This window comes from Centrocercus urophasianus, unplaced genomic scaffold, assembly GCF_019232065.1.
Source record: "Centrocercus urophasianus isolate 14NV4802_14NV808 unplaced genomic scaffold, USGS_Curo_1.0 seq_14, whole genome shotgun sequence".
NCBI lineage: Eukaryota > Metazoa > Chordata > Aves > Galliformes > Phasianidae > Centrocercus > Centrocercus urophasianus.
In genome coordinates, this window is record NW_024884586.1 from 1,667,642 (window position 1) to 1,692,855 (window position 25,214).

Consider the following 25,214-nt stretch of genomic DNA (forward strand, 5'->3'; position numbering starts at 1 on the left):
GATCATATATCTTAACGATACCGGCTGCTCTCGCTAGGCAAGCACGCACCTAGTAGCAAAACGGGAGCTGCCCGCTGTTTCCCATCTAGTCTACCGACTCTTTGCAGGCGGCTCCCGAAATAGCGCGACAGCAGCCGTCCCCGCGTGTGCCCGCGTGTGCGCGCGTGTGTGTGTATGTATGTGTGTGTGTGTATGTATGTGTGTGTGTGTATGCGTGTGTGTGTGCGCGTGTGCGGGTGTATGGAGAGCAGGTGGGCCCCGCTGTAACCCCGCCCGCGCGGCTCCCCGGCGGCCATACAGCGATGGCAGCAGCCGCCGTGCCGGAGCGGGCTCCTTATTGGAGGAGGGGGCTGTCAATCCGCGGCCGAGCAAGCCCCGCTCTTCGGCGAGCCGCTTCCCTGGTCTGATTCTGGAGCTGCGGCCGGTCGCGATGGGAAGCGGCGTCGGAGGGAACAAAGTTTGCAACATTTGGGCGCTCGGCTGCTCGCGGCCGTGATGCTCGCGGTGGGAATCGGTGCTTGAGGGAGCGGCGGCAGCCGGGCGGTCGGCACGCCCTGCTCTCTGCCTCCGATGCCGCTAGCGCAAAGTTATTTAGCGCTATTTTCGTGTGCTAAAATCCTGGATTCTAATTATCAGCCCTCCCCGCCCCCACCTCTCCTCCTAGGTAGGCGACAAATATTTTTCTTCTGTGGATCGCAGAACTTTTGGCGTGGAAATTTACTGACTTCTGAGAGGTCACCGTTTCGGGGAAAGGGGGAAAGGATTTGTTTTCATCGCAGTTGATTTTATTTTATTTTATTTTGGATCGCAGGATTTTTGGAGCTATATGGAGCGATCTCAGGATGGTGTGCACCAGGAAAACCAAAACTTTAGTGTCCACTTGCGTGATTTTGAGTGGAATGACTAACATCGTCTGCCTGCTGTACGTGGGCTGGGTCACCAACTACATCGCCAGCGTTTATGTGAAAGTGCAAGAGCCGATCTCAGAAAAAAAGTTAGAGGAAAGCAAAGAGGACACTTTACGGATTATAGAAAGGCTGGACCATTTGGAAAATGTCATCAAGCAGCACATACAAGGTACCACTTCACTCCTAATCCCCGCGTTGCTTTCCCCCTCGCCCCACCCCGTTGTTTTCAGTGTGCGGTCTCCCATCCCCTCCAGCCGCGTTCGGGCAGCGTCTGTGTGTGCGAGGCGAGGCGGTCGTGCGGCGAGCGGAGGGGAACCGCTCCTCTGGCCGGAAGCGGCCGGGGCTCCGCTCTGTGTGTGTGGCGGTGCCCGGCGCGGGGGTACGGCCCGCACTGCCGCTCCGCCCGGGGCTGCCAGCGGGAAGGCGCCTTCGCCCCGTTGGGAGTGGGCGCGAGGTGCAGGGGGAGCATCTTCTCATCTTGCTGTCATCGCTCTGCAGTTGTGATTTTTCTTTTCCAAAAGGCGAATGCAGTTCTTATTCTCCTCCCGTGTGAGCGTGTGCGTGTGTCCGGCTGCGCTCCGGGTTTTCCACTAGTGCTGCTGTAGCGCCTGGGGCCGCTCGGGGTTTTAACTGGGACAGTCTCTCGTTTGTGGAATGCCTTTTTAGTTTGATCTCCTTTCAAAGCGAGCTTTGGGAGACGAGTTGAGGTAGGCAAGTGGTGGGGGAGATGATGCTGATAATTTCCTGAGAGCTTTGGGGCTTTTACATGACTTTGCTGGGCGATGTTTAGATATTGTATCATTGGCTTGGTGTTGTACAGTCGCCCTGTCTGCTGAGTGTGTTGGAAAGTAAGAAGGGTGGAAGGTGAATGTGAGCTCCAGAGGGACCATCTTCTTATATTTCTGCAGAACCTCTCCTGAAGGTTCAAATCCCTCCTAAATCTGCAAAGGCAGAAGCAAACCACACGGTAAAGGATACCTGACACCAGTGCACAAAAGTTCACCTGCCTCCGGGCTGCTTTGGCCAACTGGTTTTCTGGCAGCCTTGAGAAGGGTGGAGCGGGCAGGCTGGCTGTTCCCTTGTGAACAGGGCTTCTGCTTAGTGCTGCGAATTGTATTAATGCACTTCTTAAAATATGATGCATTACAGTTCACGTTGCCTGTGCCTTCATTTCTCAGATAGTCCTACAATTTTGGGTAAATTACTAAAAAAAAGAAACAACAACAGAAGAACACTAAAAAACTATAACATTCATCGTGTTGTGTGTGTGTGGGGTGGGGTTGGAAGGGGGAGTAGGATGAGTTATAGCAGTACCTGCAAGTTTAATTTTCTCTCATGCTCTCAAGTTTTTTTTTCTTGAACCCTGAAGTTGATATTAAAAAGGGGAAAAAAAATAAAAATATTTGTGTGTGTGCCAGTGGAGTGCACTGTGGAAGCATGTATGAAAGCAGCAGTTTTTCCATGGTTATATAGAGAAAATTCATTGGCTTTCCGTATAGAGTTAGAGTATAATTCTGTTTTGTTGTTGTGAAGCTCTGGTAGCTTTATTTCAAAGAAAATCACAGTCTCCTTATCAGCGTGTCACTTGGAACAGTGATTCTTCTCAGAGTCTTGGAGAAAGGGATACTTAAATCAGGAGAGGGTGTAGCGTTGAAATAGAGCATAAACATGATTACTGACTTTCTCTGACTATGTAAAAAACAAACCAGGAAATATTTCCCTTAAACCTTTGCACGAATGTTGAAGAGAATCTTCTAAAAATATGTAAGTGAACAGCTTGGTAATAAGTATGAGAGAATAGTTGGGGGCAGGAGGGGAAGGGGGTGAAATTTACCAAGTTATCCTACTGTATTGAAAACACTTCTAGAACTAAATAAATATATCTATTTGTTATCCCTTGGCTGAGTTCCTGTGCTTGTACTTTTGCGGATCATAGACTGAGGTTCACAAGAAATTTATCTGCCGGAGATAGCAGAATAAGATGTTAACTTAATTGGGTTTTGCTTTAGTGTTATGAGATGCTCTGACTTCTGGGTCACGTTGCAAAATTCACTGAAGTCATTGGAAGGAGTACTTCAAGCACATCAGCTTGACAGTCACGTTTAAGAAATTACAAGTTTGGGACTCGTTGTCATAAGTTGTGTAAATCAGCTGTTATGATGGTTGTGAATTAGATAATGAGAATTAGCTGTAGTTTGCTGCAAAGGTTTTGCTTGTACCACTTTTTTTTTTTTAATGTTGGAGGAAGGTGTCAATAGCTCAGATGTTCTGCAGTGCTGAACAGGCACAGAATTGGCAAGGGTAATAGAATCACATTCTTTGGGATATCCTGCAAATACAAGCAAGCTCTGACTGCAGCATTTTACACATGAGGTTACTTTAATATTAATTTTTAATTTGTTTTCTGATTGAATTGTTTAATTAGATGGCATCTGGGAATTCTTGTAGCATATGCATTACAATCTTAGGATATTGTATCATCTGTCCCAAAAACGAGAAGGAATAAGAGGTGGCTGCATATAAAACAATTTTTAAAGTAAATAGTTCTTAAGACATAAAAATAAATATATTTTAAGACATCTTCATGGTAAGAAAATGCCATGACTAATATGTATGCCTCATATTCAGAAAGGACAGAATGGAGAAGGAACTGCTGGTACTGGTATTGGCCAAGAATGGGAAATTAGGTGTAGCTGCCATATTGCACGTCTTATAGCTCTGTGTATCCCCACTTCTGCACATGTTTAAGGGCAATCATTCTTCTGTGGATGTTTTCTGGGTGCTATTAATGAAATAAGAGCATGTGCTGCTAACTGTTTTCTCTGCCTTTATGGTACTTTCTTTCCTCCTTATGTATTAATTTCTGTTGTGTAGTCTACGAGCATGCTGTGCAGGAGTCATGCATTTGTATACTGACTTCCATGCTAAGCTCTGTGGGGCAGGATTGGTGGCAACTGCAGTCTGGATAGGCAATATAGACCGCAGAAAGAAGTACTTTGTGGAGTGGAAGCATGATGCTGGGACTGGTGTTTAAGCCTTGAATGCTTTGCTTGGTCTAGTCCAGTTTACAAGATAATTTTGGTCAAATCGCTTTACCATCTTCACCATTTTACAGTGATGATGTCTTGCATATTTTTCTACAGCAGTGTGTTGTACTGACCGTGTTGTTAATTCTGTCTGAATGTTACTCAATCAGTACTTAAAATGTTTTTTCCTTGTAGCTGTAGTAGGGGATGTACACTTTATTCTAGCAAGCAACCCGTTGAGGGAGGCTTTGTTTCCAGTGCCTTTTGAGTTTGCAAACAAGGTAGTGTTTTTTGAGATGAGTTGAGTGTGTGTGTGCAAAGGAAAATGAGGAAGAGGTCAGCTGGGTAGGTTTGTGCACAGTGCCATGTTCACAAGGAACGTTCTGGTTCAGAAAAATTCAGAAAACTCTAAATACCTCTTATTCAATGTAAGAGTGCTTCAGACGGATCTAAACACATAATTCATCTTAATAATGCCTCACGTATTGGCTCTGTCAACAAAAAACTTCCCTAAGTTGTATGAGCATTTGGAAGATTGTGTGAACAGGAGGGACGCTCTTGATCAGATGCTTATATTTTAACAAGGACAAGAGGAGCAGCATTAACAATAAGGTAGTAATAAATGTTTTCTGCACCCTAGCTTTAGGCTGTCACAGATGATGAGTTGAACATTTTTCTTGGAAAGCTGTGCTATGGTTAAGCAGATACCTCATGCCTGCTCTCTTGTTCATCTTATGCAGTGTCATTTTATGTTTTTCAGCTTTCTAGTTTTAATCAGATGTTTACATTTCAGCATTATTTTTAAAAATTTGGGCTATGAAATCAACTTTTTCACCACTTGAGGAATCTAAAGAAAATCATGAATTACATGCAATTAATAGTAGATCGAAGTTAAAGTTGCATTGCAAATACGTGGTTTATCTCTGGACCAGTTGAATTCATAGTTAAGACCAACAGGTGGGTAGTAAGGCATCTGTTTTTTACGAGGAACTTCATTCCTCATCTTTGCCTTGTGCAGCATCTGTTGTCATAAACAAATGGCATGTCAACGACTGTACGCACTAACTTGGGAAATTTCATCACAGAGGAGACACAGGTTATTTCTCAGCCTGCTGCTTGGAGTGGTTTGCTCAGTGAATTTATTTCAGCTATTGTTAGTTGTCCTAATCACTCTCTTATGGTCACTTGGGAAGGCAGAGATCTCCAGGGTGTGACTCATTCCTCATTCCCTGTCTCTTGGACAAGTATTAGAATGGAAGGAGTTGTTTCAGAAATGAAACATTGAATTTGGGAACTAAACCAACACAGACTTTTAATTTCAGCTATCTAAAGGTTTGGGTAAGTTAATATCATGTTCAATGTCTGCTTTTTATTTGTTTATTGGTCTCAAACATCTGCTTTGTATGGCTCTCCTTTGCAGCCTGGTTAGCTATGTTGATTCATTGAAGTCAGGCTTGTTTCGATTTGCTGGATTGCACCCTATCTCTTATTTTCATGGTAGTTTCCTTTTGGTAATTGTTAATTGTAAAATTCCCCCAGCTTATTTCTCTCAAACACAAAAACATCTAGGTATTTTTGTCATTCAGTGTGGTATATTTACTCTGAGAAAGAAATCAGCAGTAGGCAGTAAGTAGCTCTGGGAACGTGGCTCTTGCTCCAATATGGAGGACCCTATGTTTACCATATATATACCAGCAAAGAGACCTACTGTCCCAGTGTAACTAATTGCAGAAGAGGGAACTACTTGGATATGGAAGACGTGCAGGATTAATCTCATTAATTTTTCCCCTTAGGCCATGACTTTCCAAGTCGTTCTAGATTGTTGTATGCCAGTGCAGATTAATTTGAATTTAACTTCAGTGACTTTTCATTGTAAGGGATGGATGCACTAAATAAGACGTTAACGTAGTGTTTTCAGGTAGAAGAGTCTGACTCACTTGAAGCACTGTTCAAGATTCAAATAGTTCAGGGACAATATACTCAAGAGTTAATGACATTGGTTGTACTGACTGCAACTTGATAATTTAGTATTACTATTATACCCTTTCTTTTTTTTTCTAATTGTGCTTTTTGAGCCAGGAAAAAAAAAATTCATATGGCTACCAAGTCAGAATGTGCTGTAGCTTTATAGGTGGAGAGGGAAAACAAAATCTTCACAAAAAGCTAATGTATATTATATTGTATCAGGAACAGAGATTGGAAACTCTGTGCTCTCCGTAAGTTCTCCTATTGCTAAGCTGGATGGATTTGCCTTTTCAGTCTGAAACTGTTTATTTTTGTAGATGTTTGTTATCTCTGCATAATGGCACAGCTTTAGTGATGATTGGGTTGTACCATGGTCTTTGAGCAGATGATTTATGGGCTGTGCAGAGACGGTGATAGCAATTCTGCTCGAGGCTCTGGACTCAGCTCAGTGTTTCATTTATTTTGGGTAGGTATCACTCAGGGAAACGTTGCTCCAGTTGACACAAAAAGCCTGCAGCGGTGCTGAGATGGAGACTTACCTGTTTTGTGTTTCTGTTAGAATGTTACTCTCTTTTTAGTACTAATGAATGATTATGTGACCAAAATATAGATGAACATGTATAAAAAGAAATGTAAAGCAAGACCTACGTGAAAATGAGCTTGGCCCTAGTATCGCACTCTGTCAGGGCACTACTTGGTTTAAGATAATAACCATTCTGTAATAACTGTAATAACCATTCTACCACTTGGGCATACTGTGGCCTGGGGTTACTTCTGATCTGCTGATTCGCTGTTGTTGCTTACAAAGACATGCAAAGAGACTGGATGGAGGTGACTTCCATCAAGGCCGAAGACTCCGAAGAGCCTTTGCTTTAAGGAGCCTGGAGTTGAGGCAGCTGTATGATGAGATACAAGTGTTCTTGTTCACTAGCTCAGGAAAAGACTGCTACATCTATACAATAGGTATTCATTGTTTCTACAGTCAAGAGGATGAAGTTGTTGCCTCCCTATCTAATATTACTTCTGTCATTGGCAAGGACATGATTTAATTCTTGTTTGAGGAAAGCTCTTATTGTTGACTTTATACTGTAAAAACATACTTGCTATCCATCTGAATTGCCTGAAGTGGGGTACATAAAGAAAATACTGGGGTTTTAAAAAGTGAATTCTCTTTCAGATATTGAGACAGCTGTGGCAGTGGTGAAAATGGCTGGGCTGCTTCCCCAAAGGTACCAGAAAATCTTCAGTTGCCATTAGAATGACCCAAGAATTTGTTATTCAACTGTTAACTGTGGAGCGTGACAGGATGTAGCAGCGTATGAATCATCTCTAGGTGGTTAACAGTGATAAGATTATGTTGTTAGATGTGCTTGGCTCAGAGACTGGACCTCGTGCAAAGTGCTGTGATGTTTTCAGATTGCTCTCTAGTTTGGAGCAGATACTGTGTGACTACTGAGAATAGGTGAAGTAATTTACTGATCTGTAACTGACAAACCGACTTCTAATGAAATGAAATTTTGTTCTAATGCAGAAGTGAAAAATCAGTTTTTATCTTGTAATGCCTTCACTGCAACAAATTCTTTTGCTTGATAGACTGCTTTTCCTATCATTTCCCTTATTGGTTTGAATTTAAAATAGTTTTCTGATCTTTCTTGTTTTTTTTTTTTTTCCACAAAACTATGTAGAGACCAGTACTACTTCCATTATCTTTTGAGGAATCTTTCTGTGCTGCCCTTGGTATTCCACTGCTATCTCCATGGTCCCTCTTTAGCAAATTTTGGGCTTCTTTCCTGAGGTCTTAAGAAATAGCTCATTAACAGGCTGTGTGCTTGGATGGTTTGGACAAACACAGAAATTGGCAGTTATCTGAAACTTAGTGCTTTGTCTTTATGCTGCTACCGTTATATCTATTCTTTGTACAGTTATACAATTATACAGTTCTACTGGGCAGATGTGTTCTCTGTGCAATAGCATTTTTTTTTCTGTTTTCTTCATTAGTTTTCTCTGCTTGACTGATGTTTTCTAACAAATGCTATTTATGGCATGATATCCTGAGTTTCTTGAGGCAAATATTTAGGAGCCAAACATACATCTGTAATTATTATAGCTCATCAGTGCCTCCTCTATTTGGCTTTTAAAATAAACAAATGAGAATATTCTCTTTGCTTTTTTTTGAAATATGGAGATGGAGGGCCCAAGTTGCTGCCTTGAAATTCTCAGCCTTTATAATGCCAGACTTTGTCTTTTCAAGTCTGTAATGAATTCTTACTATTTCCTCTACTGAAATTATGTGAAACTTAATATATTATTTCTATTACAATAGCACTGTGGCAGATGGTCGATATCTCAGCTGTCTTGCAGTCAGCACTGTGTACAAAGGTGTAGTGGAACGGGTGCCTTGGAAGAGATTCTAGTCTCTGTGGATGAAAGTCAGCAGGAGCTAAGGCAGAGAAGATGAATATAGAGAACTAATATGGCAGATTGATTCAGATAATTGGTGACAGGTTTGAATCACTGCCTGAGTTGCTTTAATGACTCAAACAAAATGACTTCTCTTATCCCACTTGTAGTAGCTCAGAGAGAGCATATGAATCCCGCTCCCAACTGTGGCACTGCTGGGCAGTAGCCATGTCTGCTCTCCTGCTGTAGGTCTGGGCCTGACTGATATTAATTTGTGTTTGATGTGAGCTCTGAAGTATGAGGCAAATATCTTTTCCAACATGTATGTTATAATAAGCATACCTAAAATAGCACATAATTGTATAATCCTCTGCTTGGTTCATTTGGAAATCTGTGTTCTCGGTGACTTTGTTAGTAATGTGGGACAGAGTATGAAAATCCTATTATAGCTTTTTTTTCACTTGTCTAAATTTCCTCCCATGTTTTAAATGTGAATGTTTGGATTTTTCCTTTATTGGAGCTGTCACAGGTGATCTCTGAGAAAAGAGGATTTTTATAAGCAGCTTTCTGAACAGTGTAAGAAAAAGTGAGAGCATTTCTTTTTTTTTTTTCTTTTTTTTTTTCTTTCTTCATCATAGTTAATACGGATAATATTCATAGACAGAAGGCAATTGTGGACTTGACTTCAGGAAGATAATACAGATTTTTAGGCCGGAAAAAGAACTGTGTCTGTTACCTGGATCTACCTAGAGATCTGTTTCATGAATCATCCAAGTAATGCAGTGAATTACTGGTCCCCACTTTCATGGTGGTTTCACATTCCTTTGAAGCTTTTTTTTCTGCATCAAGTCATGACTTGCCAAAGGCTTTGCAAGGTGGTTTGGCGTGCTGCAGGTAAAAAGGCTGTCAGATAAACTTCTCCAGCAGAGCACTCAGTGAGTTTGTACCTATCCATTATAGAATTATAATGGCAGTAGCTATGGATAGAGAAAACACCTTTCAGGATTTGTGTGTGTGCAGGATAAATAGGACTTGCAAAAGGGCGCACAGCATAGTTCTGAAGATGGTGTTGTTCTATCTGTTTTTCTCTGAGGTATTTTTAATTTAACCATCTGTCTATTGCATGAACATGCCACGTGTGTGATTGCAATAACAGCATTTCCCCCTTCAACTTGTGCTGACAGGAATGCTTTAAGCAGTTCATGAAGGGTGGGGAGAGTAGAGAGTAGTATGCTGTCATTTCTTTGGTATTTCTTATTAGATGTATTTACTTCATGTGTAACATTTTGAAGGATGGGAGGGGTTGAGGAGGAGAAAAGTACAGAAGCTGAAGGCTACTTAAGAGTATGTGATGGTTCTATATCTTCTTACTTAATATGAAACTACTGTTAAATAGAAACTCAATAGCTTCCACTAATGTTACTGAATCTGCTGAAACAAGACATTGAGTTTCTATGGAGTTGAAGGAACAATGTGGCACTTCTGATTCTGTTCTAAAAGCCTTTGACTTTCTTTTTGCCTTCAAAACCAGCGATTCACAAATACAAGTCTTAAATTCATTTGGTCCAATTTATGTAGATATTTTAAAACAGACTATTCAATCTGAAGTATGTGTAGTCTCTTTAAGTAAGAAATATTCAGACTGTATGTGGTCAGAATTTCATAAGCAAGACACTGCTTTTGGCATGAAAATTGTATCATTATTGATTTTTCCAGCTTACTATCAGGTATTGTTTTGATATTCTTGTCTTTCAAGAGGCAGCAGTTAGCACCCTGACTTTACAACATGATGTCAGCCATAAAGGATTACGACATCGTTAAACTGGGATGTAACAGATTTTAAGCTTGCATTTAGCTAATATTTTATTGTGGTTGTAAAGCTGTGTAAGTTCAAATTAAATTTCAAATTCTTAAGCTTGAAAAACAACCCACTCCAACTCCTCTTACCCCACAAAATTAAAAAATAAAACAAATTCCAAATACATGTATGAAGCTGTTTATAATGCCAGAAAGACTAAATGAACATACGCACTTAAAGAAGCAAGACTAGAAAAAATGGTGGCAAAATGACCAAAGACTTGTATTTAGATGGATCATTCTTGGTTGTAACTTTAATTTCTGTAAGTGCAAACTTTTGAACAGGAATGCTTTTAGGACACATGGGTTTTCATCTTGGTAATACTGTGTTATATTTCATGTGAATACAGATCTATTAACACAGACTCATAGAATCGTTTGCTTTGGAAGGGACCTTAAAGATCATCTAGTTTGAACCCCCTTTTGTAGGCAGGGACACCTCCCACTAAACCAGGTTGCTCACAGCCCCATCCAATCTGGCCTTGAACAACTCCAGGGAGGGGGCATCCACAGCCTCTCTGGGCAATCTGTTCCAGTGCATCACCACCCTCACAGTAAAGAATTTCTCCATAACGTAAATGAATACAAGTTATTTCTGGCAAGTAAACAGTTAAAAAGCACCTTCATAATTCTATCTTTGCATTTGAGTGAAAAGAATGCATGTAAGAAAATATGGAGATATATACACAAATGTTTGACATATATGTTATTGCTGTGTCTGTCTGTAAATGTGTGGATGGTGGAAGAGGCTACACTGAGGGTCTGGGTGTCCTTTGTTAAAGGTGGGAAGGATCTTCACCACTGTCTGTTTTGAGCTGACATGAAGGAGTCTGTAAGTGGTAATAGAGCCACTGAAGCAAGAACTTAATTAGAGAAAGTGGGAGCATGTTTGCACAGTATCTCAGTGCAGTGGCAGTGTGAACAGACTTCTGTAGCCTGGGAAAGCAAAGGATAGAGATATTGCCTGAAGTGTGTTACAGTCAGGTTTTCCGTTGTTACTCTTCCCTACAGTAACTGCTTAATTAGCTGATGGATAGAGCAAAGCCTCCGTGTTGCACTACTTATTAGCAGAGGCCTGTTGCAGGATGATTGACTGCTGCAGGGTTGTAGAGTGAACTGAGAGCCACATTTATTGATTTCTTATTTCAAGAAGTAAGCAAAGGTAGAGCTTCTTACATTGCAAGTCTAGTTCTGGAGAGTAAATTTGAAATCATTCAGCCTTGGATTATCTTCTCATAATTGAGAAATAATTCTCGGAGATGCTGTAAATTTATGAAAGAGGAAAAATACTTGTTGTGAGGAAGCTGGGAGAGTTGAAAACACAGAAAAGGAAGTGTAATATAGTTGTAAGGTTTGAAACAATTCTTTGGCTGCTTACAGTAAGAATATGTCAACGTGTTTTTGTCTGCTTGACAATATGCAGGAAATGCCTTTGATTTTTGTAAAATTGCATGTAATTTCTCAACTTTTTTTGATTCTATTGATTAAAGCTTTTCTGCCCTCATAGAGCCATTAAGCGATGAACTGTCTACTAAAAAGAGACTGGCTGTGTACCCAAGAATTAATAAAAATCAAAGTTTAGTCTAATGTATTTCAAAGAATGTTCTTACCTGTGTTTTGAAATGAAGAGGAAAACGAAAGTTTCTGACACAGTGTTGTAAAAGTTGGCTATTCCTGGACAAAACCATTATTGTCTTTGTAAGGTAGGGAAGGAGTCGTTCGCACTCAGCAAAAAAAGCACACAGGGTCTGGACTACACAGCATAAAAGTTTCTTTACAAACTCTGTTGCATGTGGTTGTGTGTTTTTCACTTGTATGGGTAGTACAGGGATCGATGCCTAATCAGGCATTTAGCCCCGATTGCTGCTTTGCCATCAGTGGTGAAACACTGATCACAGTCACTAACTCTGTGGACTGAAGTGTAGTTAAGAGTAGACCTCATTCCCACCCCTCCTCCTCTGATATTCTGATAATATAGTAGGTGGTAAATACAAAACTGGCACAATCCTTGATCTGTAATGAATAAAATAATTCTCATAATTACCAATGATTTTTTTTTAAATCATACTTTATTGTCTTCCTTAGCAATGAGTGGCTACGCTGAAGCTTTCATACGAAGTCTTCAACGAGAGAGAAAATTCAAATCCTGGTAGGGACTGTTGTGTCTTAAGATTTTTACCTCATGTTTAAAACCAGCTATTGAGGAAGAAAAAACTTTTTTATTTTATTTTCACACAACAGAAGCTTCCTGGACTGAATTATCAGTTATTATGAACGTACCTGAAATTCTTGCTCTAAGTTCTTTCTACTGAGCTAATGTAAATTACTGTCATTGCTATGCCACAGTAATTCATACTTTTGAGATGTTGGGAGGCTTCAAAGTTAGAGGGATGATTTGTGCAGAACTGATTTTTATTCATTTTTAAATAGTAATTTCCTCCATCTGTTTAATCCAGAGCCTCAGAATTCTGCCCTGGCTATCCAGAGATCAGGTCGGTATCAGAAAGGTTGTATTGTACTTGCTTGTGCCTATGATGATACAAAAAGAGCAGCTCCAAGTGTACAACTGGGCAACTGGGGCTGAAGCATAAATAAGAAGATGAGAAGGAAGAATCAAGTATAAAAGGTAATATAATTATTATATGGGTTATATAAAATAGTGTGTCAATTACAGGCAGTGACAAATACTTGGCAGTGTGCTCTCTGCCTTGTGCCTATTTTTAAAACTTATACTTGGATATCTAGCTAGTAAGGCTGTTCTTGCATGTGTCAGTATATGGCTGCATAACTATCTGGCTGTTTTTGACAGTGAACATAGCACAAACAATATAAAACTTTTAACCACAACGACAAATTGTGACAGTGCGAAGCCCGTCAGGAAAAAAAAGTGATGAGATGATAAGGTAGGATGTAGCAGCATAACTTTGCTATATTAAGTTAATAGAAAGAATACATTTTTGCTTTTAAAAAAATCATTTTTAATGTATCTCTTTTACTCTCTATTTAATGTTCCTGCACCAGATTTATTAAGGATGACTAGTAATTTGCCTTTCTGCTGTTTGATGAGAACAGATGTTATTTTCTCCTAACTCCCACGCACCTGGAACTGGCAAAATTCCCTAGGCTCATTCAATTATCATTCAACAAGCAGGGCTTATTCAAGCAATTTACCTACAAGGGCCAATTCAATGCAAGGTGGAAAAAAAAAAATACTCTTTCCACTGAGTTTAAAGTAAACTCTGGAAAAATCCACCTCACTTCACTAAAATAAGTATTATTTCTTTACATATTTAAGGTCTTTTCCAACCTGAGTGAGTCTATGATTAAAAAGAAAGTAAGAGAGGCAATATTAATATATAAAGTGTACATTACTGTATACATTTTCAAGACCCAGTTTTCAGCATAATAAACTACAAGTTTTTGTTGTTTCTTAAGAAGGAAAATAAACCAAAGCTCCCTCTTGCAGGGCGTTTATGTTCACTCAACTGTGCACCTGTATAAATACAGTGATTTGTTTGTTTGTTTTGAAGACTTTTTTCAAAATGAGTGCCCTACTCTAAACCTTGTGGACCTATATGTAGCAAGTTAAGAGTTTTCAGTTTTTGGATGTGAGGAACCTGTATATAGAAGGGTTAAGAAAGGATAAGTTCAGTCATTGGGTGTTTCATCCAAATGCATTGGAGTTTCTATACTGCCTATCTCTTTGAAGGGAAGATTAAACAAGGAGATCATTATGGTTTTACTCGGCAGGTAGCTCAGCACTACATGGTCATTTGTTCCCCCCACGCCCAGTGAGATGAGGGAAAGAATCTGAAAACAGTGAAAAATAGAACTTGTGAGACGAGAAAAAAACTGTTTTCTAAGACAGGAAAGGAAAAAAGGATATTAGTAATGATAAATAATTACTGCAAACAAGTGATGCCCGGCTTGTCCCCATGCCCCACTTAGCAACAACTAAAAATATTGTTGTATTATTGGCATTGTTTTTCTTCTAATGTCAAGACACTGTGAAGAAAAAAATCAATTCTGTTCCAGCTGAAACCAGGACGGAGATTTTGGAAAACGTCTAAATGGCTGTCAGAAAGATGTGTTAAAACATATAATAAGCCAAATCTTGATGACAGCTCGTAACATCAAAAAGCTTAAGTGGGAATGAAGATTCAATTTCCCCCATCATCTTTGCCCGCTTTATTTACCAGAACTCAGAAGTAGTGGTTACACCTTGCATGTGATGGCAGACTTCTTCTGTGATGTTGAAGGATCACGTTAAAGGAACCTGAACAATGATCTTTTTATAGTATTGACTTTTAATGGAACACCTTTCTGTGAATCTTTTGTGCAAATTAATTTTAATTCTTCTACGTATTTTCTTTATTTCTAATGATTACTTTCAAATCAGAGAAATCCAAAATAGTGAAATCTGTGTTCTGTTCACAAAGATAAGCAGGCTGTATACATACGCAGGCTGTTTTTTGTTACCTTCTCTTCCGGACAAAATATTTGAACTCTCTGAAGTAATATAATGTAACAAAAATCTGCTCCTTCTTAGTCTGTTATTCTTTGCCACGTAGAGCTGGGTGCTGCTTAACCTGCAAGCTGCTGGTATTCTAAAATGGGAGAAAGGGAAAGGATAGATGTGGGTTCATTTGGAGCCACGCTTTATGTGCCAGTGAGCGCAGTTGTCCATTTTCCCTGCATACCATTAAGGATGTTGAACTCATTTATGCATAAATGTACCAGTTGACTTTATTTTGATATTGTCAAATAAATTTGTCTGGGTTGTATGCATATAGTTCTCCCCACTTGTGCGAGTTGAATTTGGAGTTTGTTAATATTAATTGTTTTAATTACAATTCTAAACTCCTGTTTCTTTATTTGAAGGCAAGGTTAGCTTCTCTATGCTTTTGCTGTAACTCGCTTTCCAGAAGTGTGAAAGCAGTCTGTTTATCCAGCAATCTTTATTTCTGCTTCTTGAAGAGTGCTATTCTTTGAGTACCTCACTCAGTCTTTAAGCTCTTCATAGGCATCCTCTTCAACAAATACTTCAAGGTCTGACTGCAAGTTGTTTTCCCAGTTGTTTGGTGTATACAACTTCATGAATTAATTTATGTTTTAAATTGACTTTTGATTGTCTTGACATGTTTCAATACAGTCTTTTGCCTGACACAAAAAGGTGTAGTCAAATCAACAGACAGTGTAAGTAAAAAACCTTGCATATTAGAGATGATGACAAAACTCACAGCTGTCAGAGAAGCAGGCTTTCAGTATAATATTTTTCAAAAGCCTGTAAATCCCATTTCCATAGGTCACTTAGATTCTATTCAATTTTTTTTCTTCAAGTCACTTTGAGGCCTCACTTACTGAATTTCCTTTAGTGCATGTTATCTTTACACACGCATAGAAAAATTAATCTCTTAAATTGCTTAAGGCATACCTCGGAATTTTTCCATGTGCATTCCTGATGTTAAAATTCAGATGAGAGAGACTGGGTGGTTATACCATTTTCAGTACTGTTCTTTCCTATCTAATTGAATCGTAGAATCATTTAAGGTTGAAAAGACCACTACATTCACTACATTCACCTAGATCAACCATCAACCCACCACAATCATGGCTGCTAAATCATGTCACTTGGTGTGACATTGACTCTTTTCCTGAAAACTGCCAGGTACTGTGACTATTCCACCTCCCTGGGCAGCCTGTTCCAACACCTCACCACTCTTTCTAAGAAGTTGTTGTGCTTCATATCCACTCTAAACCCCCCCCTGGTGCAACTTAAGACCATTACTTCTTGTCATATTGCTAGTTACCCGGGAAAAGAGGCCAATGCTCAACTCACTAGCCTCCTTTGAGGTAATTGTAGGAAGTGATAAGGTCTCCTCTGAGGCTCTTCCAGCTCCCGCAGACTGAATGATCCCAGTTCCCTCAGCTGCTCCTCAGAAGTCTTGTGTTCCATACTCTTCACCAGCTTCACTGCCCTTCTTTGGACACGCTCCAGGGTCTCAATGTCTTTATTGTAGTGAGGGGCCCAAAACTAAACACAGTACTCAAGGTGTGGCCTCACCAGTGCTGAGTACATAGGACTGATCACCTCCCTGCTGACAACACTACTGCTGATACAAGCCATTGGCCTTCTTGCCTACCTGGGTGCACAGCTGGCTCATGTTCATTCAACTGTTACTTTTTTCTCTGTGCGGCTTAAGTACATATATATGTGCAGACATGTGCATGTAAGTATATTTGCATGTAATTATACTTCAAGAAATTAAAAAAAATTAAAAAATCATTCTTAGGTTGTTGACATTTCCTTGGACAACTGTGATTTCACAGAATACTAGATTTTAGAGCTCTTCTACTGTTTAGTAACACAATGACACATTTGCTGTTTATAGAAGGGTATTTGGTTTTCTCTGGTCTTCTCATTCAGCATTTGAAGTGTCAATCTAAAAAGAGAGATGCAATTTCCCTGTCACCTAAGGCAGGCTTTTCTTCTTTGAAGTTGCTGGCTATCAGTAGTCCAGCTGGCCTACAGTTGGCCAGACTGTTTACTTTCCTCCGTCTCAGCAGTTACCTGAACTGTGACTCACTAATGGTTAAATTTACCATGCTAGCTCAGTCTTGTGTTTCTCTAGAGCATTGTGCTAAATATTGTTGCTTTCTTGGACCAATCAAATGCCTGTGCCAGCAGCATGTTATAATTCTGTTATGTCATTTGGGCGTGTCTGTCCAGATTCACATTCACCACTTGTTTGTTTGCTGAGCATAGATATAACCTTTCTAATCTTTGGAAGTTGTAAATGTGCTATGTTGTTATGATGTGTTGCTACTCCTACTATGAGAAATAATGGGCAAACTAATACAAAATTGAGGAGTTCATACAATAAAATTTGCTTACATATATAATTGCTTAAAATCATTAATAGTAAGATTGATATTAAAAGGAAAAATCAAGTATCTGCTTGGTTATATCATCATCTTTCATAGAATCATGGAATGGCGTAGGTTGGAGAGGACCTCAAAGACCACCTGATTCTCTGCCAGGGGCAGGAATGCCAACCACTATACCGGGTCACCTGTGAAAAGTTGATCCCCTTCCTTCTGTCTTTTACTTCTGAATCTGATTAAGAAAACTGTGTTCCTTTCAGAAGTCTACCTTTCTGGTAACTTTGGAAACTAGTAGATAAGTTGATGAGAAGTTAAAAATCTTGGAAAAAATTATATCCCTATGGTTCTCTCCTTGTGCCAGTTGAAAAGTTGCATTTATTATTATTAGCAACCAGAATACGTATATGGAAAAGAACCCCTGCTCCTCACTCCCCATAACTTCCTAGACATTGTGAAGTCTTCAAAGGAGTTCACTTAACCACAGAGGCAAGTTCACATGGAAACTGTCATTGATTCTTGGACTCATTTGGGCTCATTGACATGTCCTAGTATCTTTTCTATGCTTCTTGAAAAGAACTGCTATGCAGAAAAGGGACTATTCATTCTCCTAGTGAGACTAAACTTCATAGTTAGTACTGCAGTGCATTTGCCTTTTAAGAACTAAACTGAATTCTGATTGCAGATGGCTGAAAAACTGGGACACAGCAAAATTAGCAGCAGCGGTAATAAAAGAGATGCGTTTTGCTATCTTCATATATTCATATATTGTGAATAATGTTTCCTGAGCTGGGCATCCTCATTTACCTCAGTTTCAGAATTTCCTGTAACAGTGAAGATCTACAATCGTAATGGTCTCACTGGAATTTAGTATTCAGGCTGGAGCACTTTAATGTATATATATATAGCATGTATTCACACAGTCTGGAAGGAGATGGGTTTTCTTAAACAGATGATTGGAAAATGAAGAGAATCACTCTATGTACAAAGTGTTGTGAAGTCCTTGTGAATATTTATAGTTGTGTAAAAATGTATATGCTTATTTAGCAGGTATGAAACCTCAGAAGACCTAGTTCAGAAATAGAGTCTTTAGATCCCTGTTCAGTGGTCTGCAGAGTGTTTTTAAAAACATTTGTATAGCTGTAGGAATGTCCAGGTGTATCACTTAAGAAGAAAGAACTACTTCTGTGTTATGTGTGGCTTGTAAACCCTCATGGTGTGGTCCTAGACATATACCACAGATAAAAATTTCACTGTTTGTATTCTTAGAGATCATTTCTTTCACTGTCCAAGTTGTGTTCATATTGTCTAGTTATGTATCATTACCCTCTCAGAACACATGAGGCTTCTTCAGATAAGGACATCGTTTTGTCTTCAGATCACTACTTCACCACTTAAATTTGTCAGTTGATTTTTGCATAATCGTTTGTGCTTCTTCCGGAACCTGAACTTCAGAACAGATATTCAGGTAATGTTCTTACCTTTGCTCAGGGGGTGGTTAAGAACACAGATAATGCTTGCTCCCGGCCAAGATGCAGTTAAAAAAGTTTGACATGTTATTGCCTCACCCCTGTGTTTTCTAGTTATTCTCAGCTTAAGGCTGAGCATTATAGCACATACAGGTGTTTTCAGTGAAGTCTGCATCCTCTTTGCACAGTATTTTGAGATGTAAATATGGGCTCCTGGACAAGACCGGAGGAAGGTTATAAAATTTTCTGGATTTGCAGTATTTAGTTTGCAGAAAGCCACTCAAGGTTTCAGTCTGGAGATTCACAGAAGTTGGAGCAGACTTGTTATTGCTAATAGGGTGATCAGATCCAGGAAAATGAGCGTCTGGTGAAAGTCTGCCTCTCTGAATAGCAGGATTAATACTTATAATTAATGGTTCTCCCTCCATACTGGTGTTCTTCTGCCAATAGGTGGGGATGATTTTTCTTTCATTCTGGCACAGGTGACACATTTAGCTTGCTGAACTGATTAATATCCTCAAACAAAAGCTTCAGTGTTTACTGTTCTAGAATGAGGCTTGTCAAATCCAATCAATCGTTATGTTTATGTAGCAAATTGTGTTTGAGATACATAACTGGTACATGTATTAATATTTTTATGAAACAAAACACAGAAACCTGACTATATTTGGAGACCCTTATAGCGAAGAGAGTTGCTGAAACAATGTTTGCAGCAGGAGGATGTGTTGTTACATCTTTATTAAGTGATTATTTTTCCTTTCATAATATAATTATTTCCTTGTTTCTATTAGCACGTTTCTTTGGCAGATAATTTGTTTGTCTCCTCTTGTTCAGCGTCAAATTATAAGCTAAGTGTTCTGGTAAACTGCTAATTGACCTCATGATGGTTTTGTGTATAACCACTGAGGATGTTCATTGAGACTGACACTAGTGTTTTTTGCTGTTACTAGGTTGGATGAGGTTACTCTTTCTTGTTGGTTTTTTTATTTTATTTTATTTTATTTTTTTTGCATTGGACAATTCTTAACCTTTTAAAATAACAAATAAGAATTTACAAGAAAGGCACTGTGTTTCTTTTTGAGAGCAGCTGTTCAGAAAATGCAAGTTGCAAAACGTGGCATAGTAGGGGAAACTCTGATAAGCCATTAGTTTCTGGTGCTTTCAAATCTGCTACTTCACATTTCATTAGCAGAAGTTCAGCTAGGAAGCCGTAGAGATGTGAATTGTCTTGATGGTGACTGAAGATTCTAAAAAAAATCTATCATATGGTTGCTTTCTAAAACATGTACTTTCTAGGATTTCCTGTACTTTAAATTTAGTGCTATAGCAAAAGTTTTAACTTGTTAGGAGGCTTATAGAATCATAGAATCACTCAGGTTAGAAAAGACCTTAAAGATCATTGAGTACAACCATGACCTAACCATACTGCCCTAACTAACAACCCTGCACTAAATCATGTCCCTGTGCACCACATCCGAACAGATTTTAAACACATCCAGGGATTGTGACCCAATCACCTCCCTGGGGAGCCTATTCCAGTGCTTAACAACCCTTTCTGTAAAGAACTTTTTTCTAATATCCAACCTAAACTTACCCTGGCACAACTTGAGGGCCATTTCCCCTTGTCCTGTCACCAGTGAGAAGAGACCAGCCTCGCTCTCGCTGTGAGCACCTTTCAGATATGGAAAGAGAGCAATAAGGTCTCCCCTCAGCCTCCTTTTCCACAGACTGAACATCCCCAGTTCCTTCAGTCTCTCCTCATAGGGCACATTCTCCAAGCCCTTCACAAGCCTTGTTGCCCTTCTTTGTACCTGCTCCAGCACCTCAGTGTCCTTTCTGTACAGAGATGCCCAAAACTGAACACAGTACTGAAGGTGAGGCTTCACCAACTCCTCAAATGAAATCCAGAAATTCACAGTAAAATGAGCAGATCTTAAGAATTGTAATAATATTATATGTGAGCAAGAATTCTTGTTCTTTAGAGCAAGTTGCTGCTTGTTGCAGTGGAACGCACTTTAATTCATGGGTTGCTAAGAATTCTCTATATACTTTATAACTGCCAGCAATTATTTTTCTTTTAAGATTTGTCATTCATTAAAATCTTCAGAAGTAGTTTACTGAAATACAGTTGCTGTTAAATCCTTACTGGAGGAACAAAAGGGAGAATTACTGTAGACAGCTTGGAATATTTTATAAATGACTTTAGGCTTCTAGCACTCTAAGAAACCGCAGTTTGGAAAGACTGTTAGCATTAATCTGATATGATAATGACAGATTTGAGGAGTGTAAATAGAAATTCTTGTGTGTGAACACATAATCTCCAAAACCCATTGTATAATCAATGGATATATGGATGTTATAGTTAAGAAGTTAGGCTAAATAGGTTATCATGCTAAAAAGGAACGGATGGAAAGTTTACTCTTGTCTCAGACTCACTGAGAAGATTCCAAGAGGAGCAATCTCCAAAAGAGATCTTTCCCCACTGGTAGCCAGCTCTTAAATGGGGTCTAGGAGAGGTGCAGCCAGGCTCCACCCCTTCTGGCAGCACAGGAGAATTGCCTTCACCTGTGCTCCCAGGGCTGACTCAGTGCTCACCTCAGGTGGTCAACCGGAGGTTCAGGCTGTGATTCAGCATTCCCATACACCCATCTTTGCCAATTTTATAAGAAGTGTCTGATCTTAATGATTATTTCTACAACTCACAAGTTTTGTTTAATTATAAATATCTCTTTGCAGACATTTCTTAACGTAGGCTTAAAAGCAAGAACTTTTTCCTTCCTCATGCTGCTTCCAGCATCCTTGAAATGCTGGCCCATATTCCTTTATCTCATTAAGATGGTATTTATCTAGAACTGCAGTAAAACTTACAGAGAGGCTGGGTTACCATTTACTCTGTTAATATCTTAATGCCATTAAGCTTGTGTTAATGGCTTCTGTTCCTTGAATGTTTTCCTTCTAGTGGAATGACTCAGGCTGCTTGCTGACTCTCCAGCTGACTTTATTGTACACATTAAATTACAAACAACTTCCTGGGTTTCAGCTTTTTCTTCTGCAGGTTTACACCAGAAATATTTCCAAATCAAAGGTGTCTACACCAAACCTGCATGGAATTTTACGTCTTCAGGGAGTTTAACAAGTGGGCTTCATTGAGAAGGGAGTTTGGAAATTTCTTATTCCATATAGTCATTTCTTCCTCAGCAGATAGAACATAGTCACACTCCAGAATATAAGCATCTAGTTTCACACATTTGATTTTTCTGATCTGGAAAATGTGTTCTGCATCACACACGACTCCCTACTAAAAGTAAAATGCAGATATATATATATATACACACACTGTTAGAGGTCCACTTAAAACAGCATTGCAGTAGAAAGGTAATGTGTCTTAGAATGAGGGTCTTCTGTATCAGTAACCTGAGAAATCAGATCAACAAGCAGTTCAAGCAGACTCTAGTTAATTACCCCTAAATTGAGTTCTGCTGTTATAACAAAGAGTTAAATGGAATGGAGATGTGTGGAGGAAAAAAAATAATCCAATGATACATTCTATTTGCTATGCTTTCCCCTGCAACTGTGACAAAAACCTGGGTGTTTATCTGTAGCCATAGTCTAGTTGAACTCTCCAAAGGTGAGGCAAAGCTTCACACATTTTATAAAAATGATCCTAAATATGAAAGCTTTCAAAGCATTCTTTTTTCTGATCTATTTTGTGAATGAAAATCCTTTATGCTACCTGTTCTTATGTCGTCGCTGCTCAGATCTTACGCCAAACTATTGGAGGGTTTGGTGCTCTTTACATTTGAACTGGCAGGGCTTTGCTGTATACTGATCTGCTTTCCACAAAGATTGGTTTCAGTAGAAAACATACTGTAAATGCAGAGGATATCTCTAGATGTCGTGTGACATTCTCATTTAAGAAGTATGATCTTGTTTCATGAATAGTGACTAAGTAATGTCTTCAACGTGGACTTCCTTTTTTTTTCTTCTTTTTTTTTCTTTTACTTATTAAATTTATCTATTTGTCCAGGTAGCAGAGGGTAAACTTTCTGTGTTGTGACTTCCAGAATGCTGGGTTAGGGTCATCAATATCTTTTGGAGTGCCTTCTTTTAATTCTTCTCATTATGTTTTCTTTGAATTGCATATCACTTGACTCTTTCTGAGATTCTTCTTAATCCTGTAGCTCTACTGATTAGATCTGTATGGAAATAGTCAGCATGAGTGAGATTAATGTAATGTGCTCCACTATGCGTTTAATAGAAACGAATTCCACTTTGTTGTTTTTCCAGACCAGCCTGTAGACTGTTTCTTGAGTACTTTTTGGAAAGCTACAGATGGAATGTTGACTGTTGAGTTTTTATGACTACAGGAAAGGTTGGGTAATTTATTCTGTATATTTCAGATCATTGTTTTCCTAGTTACAGATGAGATAGAGTTAACTTCCTTCTTAGTGGCTGGTGCTGTGATTTGGGTTTAGGAGAAAAATAATCTTGATAACACACCAATGTTTTAGTTATTACTGAGCAGTGCTTATACAGAGCCAAGGACATTTCAGCTTCTCATACAGTCCAGCCAGTGAGAAGGCTGAGTGTGCACCAGGAGTTGTGATAGGTCTGGGCCAGCTCACTCAGGCTAACCAAAGAACTATTCCATATCATGCTGAACTGTAAAACCTGGGGGAAGTTGGCCAGAGGTGGCTGTTGCTGCTTGGGGAATTGGCAGGCAGTGAGCAATTGCAATGTGCATCAATTGTTTTGTATATTCTTTCATCACTGTTATTTTTCCTTCCCTTTCTGACCTATTAAACTGTCTTTATCTCAGCTCACAGGTTTTACTTTTTTTTTTCTGATTCTCTCCCCTATCTCTTTGAGAAGGAGAGTGAAAGAATGACTGTGTAGTGCTGAGCTGCCTACTGGATTAAATGAGAAAAATTATGAGTAAATGTATAATATTTTTTTTCTCAATCATGGAAAAATAAGAAAATTAATGTGTGTATAAAACATAGTTAAAATTTCTTTTGACAGTGGAATTGATGACCAGCTTACAATGTGTGCCAGCTAAGATGGAAAGGGCAAATGTTAGCTCTTCTGCTTGGAAAAATATGCTAATCCTTGTGTAAAAAAAGACCTAGGTAAATGTTCAGATATGTTTTTATGAAACAGTCGTCTTCAGAGAAAATTCCAGTGCATTTTTCTACTTGTTTGTTTACTTGTGCAACTAAGAGGAAATGTATTTCTACAACAAAATGGAGAAAAATACTTACTAGGAGCTTGCTTTCCTTCTAGTACATTTACTGAATCAAGTCAGTAGTCTTACCATGCTATCTTTTGAAATTTTGCTGGAGATTGAGTCAGTGACAACTCAAGGAAAAGTTAAAACAAAAACAAACACACAAAATCAAACAAACAAAACAAAACAAAACAAAAAAAAACCTCCAAACGGCATAAATCCATAAACTTTGCTAAGAGTTTCTCATCTCAAGCCTTTGACTTAGTGAAGGCCAGATCTGTGGTACATTTAACCTGGAGGTGACTTTTTAAGTACAGAATCACAGAATGGTTGATGACTGGAAGGGATCTCCAGAGGTCATCTGGTCCAAACCCTGTGCTCAAAATGGGTCACCTACAGCAAGTTGCCCAGGGTCTGTCCTGATGGCTTTTGGAAACTGAATTTCTTCTGCCTGAATGTATGGAAGTCATTCTTTCATATAACTGTTCCCAAGCTACAAACAGTTTTCTGGGCATGGCATGTGTTTAGTTACTTTCATTTTATTGCTTGCATCCATCAGGCTTATCATTATTTGGTGTTCTATACAAGCGTTGAATTAAGATTATATTTCTACATCAGATGATGTTGTCTAGTAAGAAGAAATAAGGAAATCAGGAAGTCCTGGCACTGGAGATTTTTTTTTCCTGCAGGTTTCTGTGAGACTGAAACTTAACTCAGTGCTAAAGTTCTTGGGAGTGATGTGTTAATACGGTATGCAAGTCTGCAGAATATTGCTCTGTGGGGCTGGATGTTACTTGAAAGGATATAAGATGGGAAAGGTCAAGAGAATTACAAAACCTTATTTGTTTACAAAACAAACAAACACCAAGAAACTAAGGAAAGGAAACTCCAAAATATTAACTTCTAAATATACACTGCCTTTAATCTTAACTACTTCAAATTCATTTACGTATGTTTTCTTGTTAGCAGTTTGGAAAACTGTGGGTCTCACTAACATGTAGTTAATTTATCTTGAATAACTAATTTCCTTGCTTGATAATTTTAACATTTCTGGTTTACATCAGTTCTATGGAGGTGTTCTTGAGAAGGAGCAACAAAATTTGGTCAGCTAAGAAAAGCCCAAAGTGAATACTTTTAAAATAGTTGTCCTCATTTGTAGAGTGAGTTCTGCTTATCCTTTTTCCTACCCAAAGATATCTTGGTTCACAGAAGAAAAGGAAGGAAGAAGTCTTTGCACTATATTAATTATTTTGGAGTGAATTCTACACAGCACTCTTTTTCACTAACATTATCCTTACATGAGCATTATGGAAAGTGGCAGAAGGATCCAGACTTAACATTTGTGTCATGACTCCCTGTAAAGATGTAAAATTAGCTCAACCCTATGTAAGTCTAGATTAGTCTGTAAAAACAGCTGCTTCTCTCCTTAAGCTGTACACAGAGCTGAGGTTGAGTAACTTGCATGTTGATGCTTATTGCG

The 25,214-nt window shown here is 39.0% G+C and overlaps 1 protein-coding gene across 1 annotated transcript in view; it reads left to right on the forward strand.

Moving 5' to 3' along the window:
- The first annotated feature begins 391 nt into the window (after positions 1 to 391).
- Positions 392 to 25,214, forward strand: part of GALNT18 (polypeptide N-acetylgalactosaminyltransferase 18) — a 210,299-nt gene continuing 185,476 nt past the window's right edge. Inside the window, exons 1-2 of the mRNA XM_042813823.1 lie at positions 392 to 664; positions 812 to 1,077. Of these exons, the coding sequence (XP_042669757.1) occupies positions 843 to 1,077 (235 nt within the window). The 5' untranslated portion in view covers positions 392 to 664; positions 812 to 842. The remainder of the gene's footprint in view (positions 665 to 811; positions 1,078 to 25,214) is intronic.